The following is a 13,890-nucleotide window of genomic DNA, read 5'->3' as shown; positions in this document are numbered from 1 at the left end:
GAAAAAAATCAATCCAAAGCCAACCCAAGCAATAAAAATTGAGAATTGTCACCCGTCCACGGACCAAGTTAATTATTCTAAAAGTTCATAACACTCTTAATTCAGAACTCAGAAGTTAAAACTTTTCAACACGAATAAGTTTTTTGTTGTCATTGTAGAATAAAAATTAAACTACCAAATTATGGCAATAAAGTAAAGTTCTCTGGCTAGAGCAAAAGTCACTTATTTAAAAATAAATAAATAAATAAATAATAAATAATAAAATAAAACCTTAATTAAATGTGGAAAATTATCACCACGTGAATACATGATGATGCTCGTACGAATACATATCTTCATGGTTCAGGAAATTTCTGAAAACTTTCATCTTGCAAATGCCACTAGAACATTCTAACGTTCCTTGGCAAAATATTTTTGATGTAATTTCTTGTTGCAGCAGCAATAATAATGATTGAATTTATAAGGTTACTTCACACTGTTTGGAAGTACATAATATTCAAAGCTGAATTTGGTATATACTCGAGGGTGTTTTCAGAGAACCAAGTGCGGATGATGCTTTGGGACAGACTGTTATCTGGGGTGATTCCAGTGGGCCACTTATCAACCAATCGAAAACCAAATTCAGTCGCGGTTGAAAGTATGGATGGCTCATCAACTCTGCGAAAGACATGGCACAGAATTAGAGCTGGTTCAGAGTCTCTGCTGATGTCTCTGTTAGAAGAAAGTAGCTCTCTGGCAGTTGCAAACAAGGGTGAGATTGCTTCAGGAATATAAGTGATATCAGTGCCTATAATGACATCGAAACCACCATCATTCAATTCTTCGATGGACTTTATATGGTCTCTGTTTCCCCACTCTAGTATCTTCACAATTAGTTTGGCGATAGATGGTGACTTGAGATTTGAGACAACATTTTGTGTCAACAAGTCGAGTGCTTTTGCATCTCCATCAGTCGCAACCACAAGGTCAGCAGATGTAGCAGAAACCATTGAGCAGAGCCCCCCACAACCGCATCCCAGTTCTAAGACTCTCTTCCCAGAAACAATGGTTGGATTCGCTGCAAGGACAGAAGCCATTAACAGAGCTGATTCCCATAGCATCAGGCCAGTTGATTTGCAGGTGTGTTGGTACTCTTTGTGGAGTTCTTTTATCTTGAAGCTCCTATCTCGTAAATTAACTTCAACAATCTAAGAGGAAGTAATACAGAAAAGACTAATTTAAATAACCAACTCCAATCAGAAGTTTACACAATATAGGAATTGCTGGATTCTGCCAATGACAGTAATTATTTACAAAACGGAGGAATGAAATCAAATCAAGGAAACAAAAAAACTATTTCTTTGACTGCATTTTAGTTTTAATTTTTTTTTAAAAAGATATAAGCTATAACATAAATTACGTGCAACATGCATTAAATTCAACTATTTATTATAATTTAAATAAGGCAGTAGAGAAAAATTAAAAAGAGAAGAAAAAGGCAACCCATTACCTCTTCACTGGAAGGTGAAAAACCAAACATTTCAACAGCCATACCCTCAGACATGTCAATCTCAAAATCATTTGCAGGCACTTTCACGACCTCGGGATTAATACTCCCTTTAGAGAGGAAGTCTGCCTCAATTGCAGGATTTGTACTGGATAATAAGTTTGCACCATCTACACGGAATACAGCTTGGACCCAACGCCTGAAATCACAGAAACTAATCATCACCACTAGGCAGTAAACAAAACAAATAGCCATAAGAGGGACAAAACTTTCTCTGTTACTGCTTAGAGCAGTCCAGTAAATCCCTTCAGTAAGCCAAGCATCAAATTTAGCATCACCTAAACGTATCTTTCACTGGCATTTCAAATAGGGAAGTTTCTGTTCTTTCGTAAAAATAAGTGCCCTTTACTAGTCAGGTGGTCCAGTGGAGCAGTTGTCACTGGTTTAAAATGACCACTTGTCAACTGTAAGTTCTCTTAACTACCAAATGAAGAAATTCAGGAGCAGGTTCTCACTATGTTTCATAATGCAACAAATCGAGGCTGTGAACAGACATGCACAAAACAAAAAAACATATATATAAATATATATTTGCATCTGTTGACCTAGGCTTTTTATGTTTACAGGTTTACCACAACTTTGCTTCACAATGTGATGACTGTCCTGCTCTATCCTTAGTTCCAGCTATGCCTTCAATCATTTGGAGTTATCAAAGCTAGTTTGAATTTTCTTTTGGAATTAGTTAGAATGTTGCAGTACATACTCCTACCAGCTTTATTATAGATGTGTCAGATGTGATTTATCAGTAGCAACCATAGATATCAACCTAATTAAAGCATCCTATTTATGCTAACAAATTCACAAGGATAGAGAGAATGTTGAGACAAAAACCACTAGTGAAATTGAATAGATTATCATTACCGATTCATTACTATCTCCCTTGACCGATTCTCCACTTGTTTGCAGCACAGACCATGTTCTTCAGTATCAAATCCATTCTCTTTAAATAAACTTGTCAAAAACTCATCACAAAAATAGAAAGCCCGCTGAAAACGCAAGGGGTTTAGTAAAACCCGGTCAAATAAGAAGCTATAGCAACTAGAAAACATGTCTTCATGTGACTGAAACTTACAGTGCCATCACCCCTGACATAAAAGTTTTCACTGATCTTCTGATCCTTGCAAATGAACCTTTCCTGTCAGTACAATATCAAGTTAACACATGGTTAAATATATATAAAAATGGAAGGGATCATGTGGAATCATCTGCCAAATCAGAAAAAATAAAATAATTCTCATCTATATATTAAGGGGCTCAATCTTGCAATCCACCCTAATAAGCTACAGTAAAATTTTCTGTCACGAATTAGGATAACTTGTATTATTCTATGTGAGGGATTCAATTCTCCTGATCTATAATGTAATCACTTTCATCCCCCACAAGAAGATTCAAATCTCCTGATCCAAAATGGAATCAAACTTATATTCCCCACAAGATGATTAAGGATAAAATACATGATAGAAATACACTTAAATACTATTTATTTGTCAACCATGGCACTGCTTTTGGTCCGAACAAAAAACTAGGCAGGATTGGAGTTCAAAAGGTAAAATGCCATGGCAGTGCTTTTACCAGTTATACAGACTGAAACAAGACATGGGTCGTTTCAGGTTGCCTCGATACAATTATTTAAATTGGTCGAATCAGGTTATACAGGTTGAGACCCCAAAGCTGAACATGACACTATTAATTAAACAGGTCAATGAGATTGATACGATTATGAAACAAACACGGTTAATGTAAACCCAAATACACTAATTTCATGTTGAGTTTGAGTAGTGTTGAAGGGTAGTGTCAAATTTTGCCACCCTTGCTCTCCATGAGTCACCTATTTTGGTACCTTCAGAATCACTTAATATTAATTTACCTCGCACACTCGGTGCTCTCAAATTCCAGTGCATTCGAAATTACCAAAACTCTCATGTATGTCAATGCAATTACCTCACAATAATCCAATTCTCGTACTTGTCAATTGTCTATTTAAGAATGGTTTGACCCATCTTAGCAGATCTCTCCTAGTGCTACCTACTAGTGGATTGATTTAGGGAACTGGAAACCTAAAGTGAAGAGGAAGATAATGCATCTAGTCCAAGAAACAAACATGGCACTAAGGATAAATGGAAAGGCCTTTGGCCAAAGTTCATGATATCAAGAAGAACAATAACATATTTGAAGCTCTTGATTTGGCTGCCAAGGTGAATCAAAGTAGGAAGAATACTCTTGGTAGCATTCTTAAAAGTCAAATGCAAGCTCTAGTGCCTCAAAGATTGCATCTACATTGTCTATGAGCTACTCTCATTATAATACAAGGATACCTCACCAAAGGGCATCTAGCCAAATAGTATAACCTCCCCATCCTCAAAGAATGGGTGTGTGCGCGTGTTTCTTGCCAAATGAAAAAAGAAAAAGAAAAAAAGAGGATACCTCGTAGTGGATTAAACAATGAAGTCAGTCTGATTAAGGTAATAACACTATTGATGTGAGAGGCTTAGGTTCTTTTTTCTCTCTCCCCTTTTGATAAGTATGTGAGAGGCTTATGTTTATTCTTGTTTCTTGCTTATCATATCAGGTCATGAGAATTTCGTTTTTATCGAGGAGCTGTCCACCAGCAATCAAAACTTGACATTTTTTTTTTTTTTGTTCTTTTATCATTATTCAGTAATAAAATTTCAATTTACCTACCAAAAGAAATATTCAACTTTCCTTTTACTTTAATGTCAATTGTTGCTTTGTAATGTTACACATCATATATAATAAACAATGGGCATGCTATAATGCACATCTGCTAAACAAAGTTAGATCCTTTCTTCTTCTTTTTTTGATAAGTAAGTAAACAAAGTAAGATCCTGAAACTGCTGCTCATCTCGATTTGATTAGAAGGTGACTTTGGACAACCATGTAAACAATTTGCTACTAGCCTACAATTCATTATACCGTGCACTTGGTTATGAATATCTTCTGGGTTAAGAATTTATCAGCTTGGAAGAAAGGATTTAGGTTGTTATGTAGATGGACAAGAGTTCCAATTGTGTAACTCCATTCATTGACAATCAAACAAACACATCAGAATCTGTCTAAAGTCACATAAATATCCTATAACTCATTTACTAAAAAATGATAATCATGGGCCACTACTGGAAATCAGAGTACTCCATAAAGCCGAACGGCAGCATACTAACCTAAAATTAACCAAAAAATGGGAATCAATCACAACTAAAACTAGAAGTTGATAATGCAAGGTTCAAGTGAGCCTTGCTTGAAACCAGACCAATTTTTCACATTTCTATCTTTGTTAAGTTTAAACTTACATGATCCTCGTACAAGATGCATATGAAAGTATTTAACTTAAAAAAACTGAGATGTAATGGGGATGTAGAAGTATAAACTGAAAGAAGCACCCGATGAGCCACTACTGGAAGATTTTTCACCACAATCATTCTGTTTGTATGCATGTAAGTATGTGTGTATGTAATGGAAGGTTCTCACTACACAGACCCACGCAATCACACACCAAGAATGGGAAAAAATATGTCAAGCAGTAAACAAATAGTTAAATATCTGTTGACGATATTATATTTTTATATTAATTTACCAGCATATAACCCAAAACCACAGAGCCAATTCCATCTTTAGGTCTTCAAGTATGAATAGAACTTCAAAAAGTATTCAAATCCAAGAAGAGATTACACCAATTTTATTTTATTTTATTTTTTTGATAAGTGAGATTACACCAAAAAATTTACCATATGATTACCAAAAATGGCTGACTCGACTAAAGTAAGCATACTAAAATTCTACAGAACAAATTCGAAAAGGAAAGGAAAAAAAATATACAGTATATAGCAACCTGAGCAAGGTCGCCAGTGGCATAGTCACGGAACAGCACACATCCATTTGGCTGGAAACAAGAAAAAGTTCATGTCACATTAACAATTCATAATAATAATCCAATTAAGGCTTTTCATCGTTTCATAATGGCATATGATCATCTCTTACCTTAAGAACCTTTTTGATATTTTGCAATACTAGAGGCATTTTCTCAGGAGATACTGCAGATAAGACAAATATCTGCTTAACAAGTCAGCTAAGTTAACTAAATAACAAACATACATAAAAAAATAAAAAATAAAAAACAAAAAAAAAGATTGTAGATTCGAGCATTGTAACAAAAATGCAGGATTAAACACTCTTTAATTCAATCGAGCAATTAGCCATCAAAAAATTTGAACTAACAACTGCCTATGTATTGTATGAACTATATAAATCGCTATATCATTCAAATACCATGGTTACAATGTCAATTGAAGATGGAGAAATCTGCTTGCTCAAATCATCAGCTGTCAGATCACAAACGAATGCATTAACCTGGGTCTCTGTGAAGTCCTTGTGAGCCTGCCACGAGGGGAGGGATTTGTGCAATTAGAAATTTAGAACATGTAAACCGGATCTTATCAATATTACGCATTAAAATATGTTAAAAATGCACTCCCCAGTGTCATGTTGAAAGTGTCCTGAGAGTGTCAGGACCATATTCACAACCAATCCATGTCGGCTTTTAGACATACAAGGTGTGGGAAACACTTTTTGAGCTAGCACAACTCCAAAAAAGCAAAAACCCTAGTTAAAATCTAAAGAACTGGCAAATAACTTTTGCTGCTTTACATCTCAACTGACAACTTCTTAATTAGAAGCAAAATATACTCAAACATACAGTAAAGTGAATTTAACCAGAATTCCAAAAATGAAATAAGAAACTAGATAAAAGTCATTAAAAAAAAAAATGAGAACTTAAATGACTTTCAAAAATATAAAATACCAAGGCCTAGTTGGACAAAACTTCTCCATTTAAGTGATATAAAACTCCCAAATTTGCACATAAAGAACGAACACACTTACATGTCACAAACTACAAAAGGTCATTATCCATTGTATGTCTGTAATGGACACCTTTTAGTACTAACAAAAATATAACTGCAATGAAAAACTATAATAGAAAAGTACAGATAGATGTAAATAGAATTTTTAAAGATATTTCCTATTGCATAGATTCATCTTCTATATTATTCAATTGTTTAATATGGAATCAGATAATTTGTCAAAGTTTTATAATCGTCTTGTAGATATATCTTCAACTCAACTCAATAAAGACTTTTCCCAACTACTTGGGGTCTGCTAAATGAATCATGTGTTCCCAACTCTGCATGTGTCATGTTTGATGTTTTAATCTTTACACACAGACAGTCCTAAGCTTATAATAAGAAGGTGGGTCGCATTAAGTAGCTTGGCAACCAGCATAAAACTTTTTTCAGGACCAATATGAATAGTCTTACATAATATATGTAAATGTATACAAATAAAATTTTATATTTAGATACAGCCATGGGTAGTGTTGTGGTAAAAGCTCAAACTGTCAAATATAAGAACACGGGTTCGAATGCTGAGAGCAGCAACTTTTGTAAATATAATGCCAAAAACTAGATTTGTATCCACTCTACTCCTCTCAACATTCTCGGTTAATAAGAACTACATTAGGTAATGACCACTTGTATAGCCATGTTGGTATCCTTTTATAGAATTTGATGTGTTAGGTAATATCCATTTTGATGTGAGGGTGTGTGAGTATTTACCTAACCAAAAAAAAAGTTTCACTTGCATCACAATATTAACAATTTAGAAGAACAGCAAGAATCTATGACTACCATTGACATTGGAGGGTTTGGGCATTTTGAATAGTGCATTGAAATTAATATAACTTAACCATAGTTCATAATTGAATGATTGAATCTACAGGAAAAGTTTAACAGTCAAAGCCATGCCATGAACCTCCATGTAATAGATACAGATAAATATGATTGTGTTGCTACTTTAACAAGCCAGAGTACGATGCCTTTATTTTGAAAATGAGAAGCAGTTAACATGCAAGACTGGTGCATAAAGACAGATTTCAAAGACAAAATTAATAAAAAAAAATAAAAAAAATTAAGTAAAAAATATCTTGAAAAATGTAAGAATTGTCATTTTTACCCATGAATTTCACCTTTACTAAGTCAATGCTATATGCAATATATTAGCTTCCCTATAGTTCCCACAAAAGCACAAATAACAAATTTTTCAAATGGCTATCAAGTATCAACCATTGATATTAATATGCCAAGGTCAGCAGCAGAAAAGAAGAAATCAAACCTTAACCAAGTTTATAGCACGTGGTGAGAAATCACATGCATGAACAAAGATCTCAGGGTATGTAGCAATTAAAGGAAAGACGGTGTTTCCAACTCCACAGCCAACCTGTTTATTAACAATAGTTATAATTTGCTGAAAATAGCAACTAAATATAAGAAACAGTTTAAACTTTAAAGACTTCTGGTAAAGAACATTGAAATATTTTATAAATAATAATAATGCAAGTGATTCCCATCACATTAAGTAGCCCTTGACAAATATTTGCCAACATAATATGCAGAACAAATTGGAAACATGTTCCCAATTATCAGGGAGAGTTAAAACTGCTTATTATTTGCCAACAGAATATGCAGAACAAATTGCAAGCAGAACAAATAAATCGCACTGCTACAGCACTATACAAGAAGACAGAGTTATTGACTATGATCCTCATCTACAGAGAAGGCATTTCAACAGACAAACAAGATAGTCATATCATGTAAAAATAACAAAATAACTAGTCAAATCCAAAATAGCCTGAACAACTATGTGATCCAATTATTGGTCGTGTAACCTTTCAAATATCATTCTAAATAATTCTTTTCTTTTCTTCTCTTCTCTCTCTACCCGTCTCAAAACCTCAACCTAGGGCTTGGGAGTTAAGACCCAAAGACATAAGACAAAGGTGGACCAATATCATTCTAAATCAATTAAACAAACCCAAGTCCAATCTGCAACATTATGTAAATAAATAATACAGTGTATGCAACCCAATTCCCCCAACTGAATTTAGTAAGCAGATGAATATGGTCAGTACAAGCGATTACATGGAAATTGCGGGACAGAGAGGCTACACTAATTCACAGATAAAAACTAAATGGAAGGAAGGTGAGGAAAATAAAATATGGTAATTCACCTCCAGTATAACTTTTCTTCCTGCTCCCTGAAAATCCAAAGATCAAGAGAACAATATAATTGAGGAAGCAGTCTACCAAGATTAAGTACTAAAACAATTACAAACCAGAACTACAACAGGTGATTACTCTACTCACAGAAAAGTAGCTTCCCCATTCCTTATCCAAGTAGTGTCGATCCTTAAAGAACTGAAGACAGAAAGTATTGGCCAGACCACAATCAATAAAATTAGCAGTAAAAGAGATTACAATATTGGTGAAAATCAAGAACTAGGGGCTTTTTGGGAATTTCAGGAATTGGACCAACTAGGCTTGTACACACCACCATCTTGTCACTACAAGATAACACAAACTGAACGTTGCTTTTAAATTTATAACTTCAAGGTTTATTAAAAGAAAATGTGACATGGATCAAAATCCTTCTACCAGCCTGATTCTCTGGGTATCCCAAGCAACCCCAAATTTAGAACTGTAACTTTTGTTGCAGAATTCCTCATTGTTAATGCTAAAGGAAGTAGCATAGCAGTAGTGGTAGTGGCAGCTACAAGATGAAAAACTGCGATAAATAAATATATTTGAGCAAAACTTACTTTGTCTTGATGACGTTTGTAGAAGATGTCCCAGTACTTCTTTGCTTCCCTTTCATACTTATCTGCCAAAATAAAAATATAGTAATAATTTTGAAAATGGAAAAGAAAATCACTAAGAGAGAGAGAGAGAAAGAGAGACCTCTCCAAAAAGGGGAGATTCCACTGCTAGCAGAAGAATATATTTGTAATTTTGGTTGTGGTTGTTGCTGTTCCTCCACACTCTTTTGTGCATTAGATGCCATAGCCTAGCCTAGCCTCCCTGGGAAGATAGACAGAGATAAAATTATAGTAGATAATTGGCTGATATAACAAAAAGGAGCCTTTGGAAAAATTACGAAATACTATTATGAATAACAACACTAATGCAATCAGAAAGTCCACTCAAAAGATATATGATGAATATGGCATTACATATGCTTATCATAGAGTTCATTTCAGACAGAGTAATGTAATATGCATCAAAATGACATTTTATAGTGACATTTGTGAAGTTAAAAATATTTTGTTTGAAACAAAAATAATATGTAAAAGGAAAAATATCAAAAGCAATTCTTACACCATGGGTGAAAATTTACAAATAACAGTAATGATTAAATATCAAATAAGGACAAGACGGGCATAATGACAACTGCACCATCAAAAACTCTGAGAAGCTCTCATTACCAAGAATTTGGATTATCCCAATATTGTAATATGCAATGGTAAAATCAAACGCATCACTCTTTTAGAACCAATATATATATATATATATATATATATATAGTGAAGAGCAGATTTATACATTTGATCCAATTATGAGGTATTTCACAATCCTTTATTTTAGTAAGGAAATACATATCTTAATTCTTAAATGACACTAAAATGTTCTCACGCCCCCAGATTTGAATAGATGCATATCTTGTCCGATACCCAAATCTGATGGAATAGGAGAGCAATGCCCAATGCAGTTGATTCTCTGCCAGGTTGGATAATGAACCATGAACTCAATAGAAATGCCCACCACTTAAAATAGAACCTCAATTACAATCTCAAGATCCCATAAGAACCCCAACTCTAATCTTGAAAAAATCCAGAATGAAATACTTAAGAATACATTCGGACCTCCCTACAAAGATTATTACAAGACACATGATAGTAAATTACTTAAGACATCTTAATAGATGAAATCCTCATAGGAATGCTTGCCAATTAATAATATGAAATGATAGAAATAGCCCACCGCTTAGCAAAAAATAATACAACCTCACAATAATAAACAACCATGCATATGATTTCTAATAGTTGTCACATAATTAAATATATAAGTTGCAGTTAAAAATTTTCAACTGCATAATTAATATCTCCAAATAAATTAATTCGACTCGACGGAGCTTTTTTCTTAACAAATTAGGGTTAGCCACATAAATGCTATTTCGCAATTTCGGTCTAAAGCTGTAGTCTCAGTCAAAGCATACACTATCTTATTTTTCTTAACTATCTTGGCGCAAGCTAATTTTAGTCTTCACATTTTAATAACATTACCATCAACACGAACCGTGTTGCTTATCCTCATTGGTGGAATTATTGAAAATTACAGCACATGACCAAACCATTGTAATCAATTTTCTCTCATTTTATCTCTAATTAGATAAGGGGATATGCCCCGGAATCTTTATCTATTAGTTTGCTTTCTGTTTTCTCTATACAAATTATAAGAGTATTCCACTGATGTGACCAAGGCTCGGGAGGAAGATCATCAATCCTAAATTCTTATCTCTATCAATCCTAAATTCTTATCTCAACCCTCTCAAAATGCATTGATTTTTAGCTCATCATTCTTGTCATTCATCAATCTCAACTTTAGAATTTTTGCCATACTAATTTTATAGGCCTGTTATTTCTTGGCACCCCCAACATTTTATCCTATAAAATATGACCAATCTATCAAGTATTCTATAAATTTTATCTTTCAAACTTAGAGGTAAACACGGATCACACAATACGCCAGAAACACTCTTTTGTTTAACCCATCCAACTTTAATCCTATAATTAGCATTGCCTCTAATTTCTTTCTCTTTGTGCATAATCAAGCCTAGGTAATGATATGTATCTTCTTGGTATCTCTTGGCCCTGAATCTTCACTGCATCCCCACCCATAATTCTAGTTTTACTAATATTACATTCCATAGATTAAATTTTACTTCTGCTTATTTTTAAAACACTAGATTCCAGAGCTTCTTTCCATACCTCCATTTAGTATTCACAGCTCTAGTTTCAGTTTTTAAAACAATATCAACAGCAAATAACATACACCATGGAACCTCCTGCTGAATGTATTTTAAAATTTTATCCAAAGGCAAGACAAAAAAAGAAACGGTCTTAACGTTGATCCTTGATGTAAAACTACAGCAATTAAAAATCCAATTTTTTTTTTGCAGGCAGTTACTATTGTCATTGTTTCATCATACTTTTTTTTTTTGGGTGAATTCTGTTTGCAAACCATTTATTTTTCTAAAACCCTCTAATTTTATCTCTAGGCACCCTATTAATTATATGCTTTCCCCAAATCTATAAACACCATAGAAGAATTCTCTTCTTCACTCTATCTCTGTCAATTTGTCTCCTTAGCAAGTAAATAGCTTTTATAATTGACTATCGATGAATAACTCCAAACTAATTATCTGCCATTGTAGTTTCACGTCTCAATTATCGTTTAGTAACTCGCTCCCGAGGTTTCATAATATAACCCATTAATTTAAGACAATGATAATTTGCACAACTTTGAATCTCTCCATAATTTTTGTATATAAGTACTAAAAATACCTTTGAATCACTCAAAAAGCACTATTTAATAACATCTCGCTGCTCAAGATTCCACACAAAGAGTTCATCATTAATTTTTGACATTAACAATCTACCAAAACTTAAGACACACACAAAAACGTGGATAGATTATCGGTTGCAAATTTTCAGATCACACTTGCTACCGCTACCCTCTCTCCCTCTTTTAACCCACTGCACTCAACCTCTTACTCCTCCGCCCGTTCCCTCTCTTCCTCTCCCTCTCCCTCTCTCTTCTTTGCTGAAGAAACTTGAAATAATCCACTAATTGGGTTCTTCTACAAATTTCCCTTTACAATTAGCAAGATTTACTTGTAGGATTTCATGTATTTATTGTCTAAGTAAATTAACTTGTAGCAATATTTAGGTAGCAGAGAATGTTAAGTTGCTGCACATTTAACTTTAGTTTTTGCAAAGATTAACACCTATCAAAATAAAAAATAAATTTATTTGCAGAGACTAACAAGCCAACCAATTTAACAGCAAAAATGAAGAGATGATGGAAGGTAGAAATCAAACTGATATGCCCAAAAATCAATAGGTAAAGTGAAGACTAACGCACATCATAGTAGTTCATTTCAACCAATAAATAAACCGAAAGCAACTGACAGTGAGAGATCCATTCTGTAATTCTTATGTTGTATACAAGAGGGAACTCAGATATTATATAGACAAATGTATGAATTCAGTAACTGATCATCCTCAGACCGGAAATCCAACCAAATATGACACAACACATGAAACTTCAGAAGAAGAAGAAGAGACTAACCTCGTTCAACAGATTTGGCGTTGCTAGGGTTACGATTCTATCTCCGAATCTTAATAGTCTGGTTCTTTGCGGCTATGTCCCGGTCGCTCCTTGTAAGATGAATCAAAGAGCGGAGGTGTTTGATAATTTTGAATAAATTCAATTAAAGCTGTGTTTGGCATTAATGAAATACGTAGTATGCAATCTGCATTAGTGCCGCCTAAAGTAAAATAAGTAGTAAATTTCACTAATTATTGAAATTTTAAAAATTATTAAAAATATCTCAATTTATAATTATTACTTAAATTCAGCTCTTAAACTTTTTGGAACTTAAATTTAAATTTTGCCAAATTGCATCATACTCATGTTTTGTACTTGTTTCTGCAAGAATAATAACTCATGTGCAAAAATCACCCTTAAAATTTTGATTTGGTGTAAATCTGTTCCTCTTAACACATTTCAGATCCAAAAAGTCATAGTTTGACTAAATTGCCCATATATACACATTTTACATATTACTTAAAAATGCATCATTTTATGATATGGCGAAAATGGTCATTTAATACGTCATGTGATACGTACCGTAAGCTATAAGAATGATTTTTACACTTTATAAACTATTGTTATTTTAAATCTTTTGATCATAACAGTTAAATTTAATTGAGAACGTAGTTTTGTCGCAATTTGAATAATATGATAATAGTAGGTGATTGAACACTCATTTGTTTATTTTTTATTTTTTACCCAAATAAAAATTGAATACCCATCTGTTGGAATGTAAAGAATTATATATGTGTGTGTGTGTGTGTGTGAACATTTATTTCAAATTCTAAAGTTTAAAAAATTAAATGAATATTATTTATATATAATGAATAACTATTTTTAATTATATATTTAGTGAAAACTGATAACTATATAAAAATTTAATTGGGAACATTTTTTTTTCATTTTCTATAATTATAAAAGGAACTCAATTTTCATTTCATATGATATACTGTGCATTAATCTGACAATTGTGATAATTTTTTTTTTTTAAGAGAAATAATACACGGTTAGCGGAAATATATAGAGATAAATTTTTTTTTTTGAAAAGGTGGGAGAAAATTCTTA

General features: G+C 33.2%; 1 protein-coding gene across 1 annotated transcript; it reads right to left on the bottom strand.

Moving 5' to 3' along the window:
* Positions 1 to 249: 249 nt before the first annotated feature.
* LOC132286091 (uncharacterized) lies at positions 250 to 12,970 on the bottom strand. Its single transcript, XM_059788356.1, has 13 exons — positions 12,802 to 12,970; positions 9,352 to 9,471; positions 9,213 to 9,274; positions 8,761 to 8,811; positions 8,625 to 8,651; positions 7,730 to 7,834; positions 5,831 to 5,938; positions 5,543 to 5,614; positions 5,394 to 5,444; positions 2,619 to 2,681; positions 2,408 to 2,532; positions 1,490 to 1,685; positions 250 to 1,187 (listed from the first exon to the last, which is right to left on the bottom strand). The coding sequence occupies exons 2-13, from the start codon at positions 9,452 to 9,454 to the stop codon at positions 471 to 473; spliced, it is 1,680 nt and encodes a 559-aa protein (XP_059644339.1). The 5' UTR covers positions 9,455 to 9,471; positions 12,802 to 12,970; the 3' UTR covers positions 250 to 470.
* Between the last annotated feature and the right edge of the window lie 920 nt (positions 12,971 to 13,890).

This window comes from Cornus florida, unplaced genomic scaffold (genome assembly GCF_030987335.1).
Source record: "Cornus florida cultivar Cherokee Brave unplaced genomic scaffold, ASM3098733v1 CherokeeBrave_3.0.0_Hap2_Chr11, whole genome shotgun sequence".
NCBI classification, from domain to species: Eukaryota; Viridiplantae; Streptophyta; class Magnoliopsida; order Cornales; family Cornaceae; genus Cornus; species Cornus florida.
The sequence above is the reverse complement of the archived record's forward strand: the minus strand, read 5'-3'. Positions and strand labels throughout refer to the sequence as shown.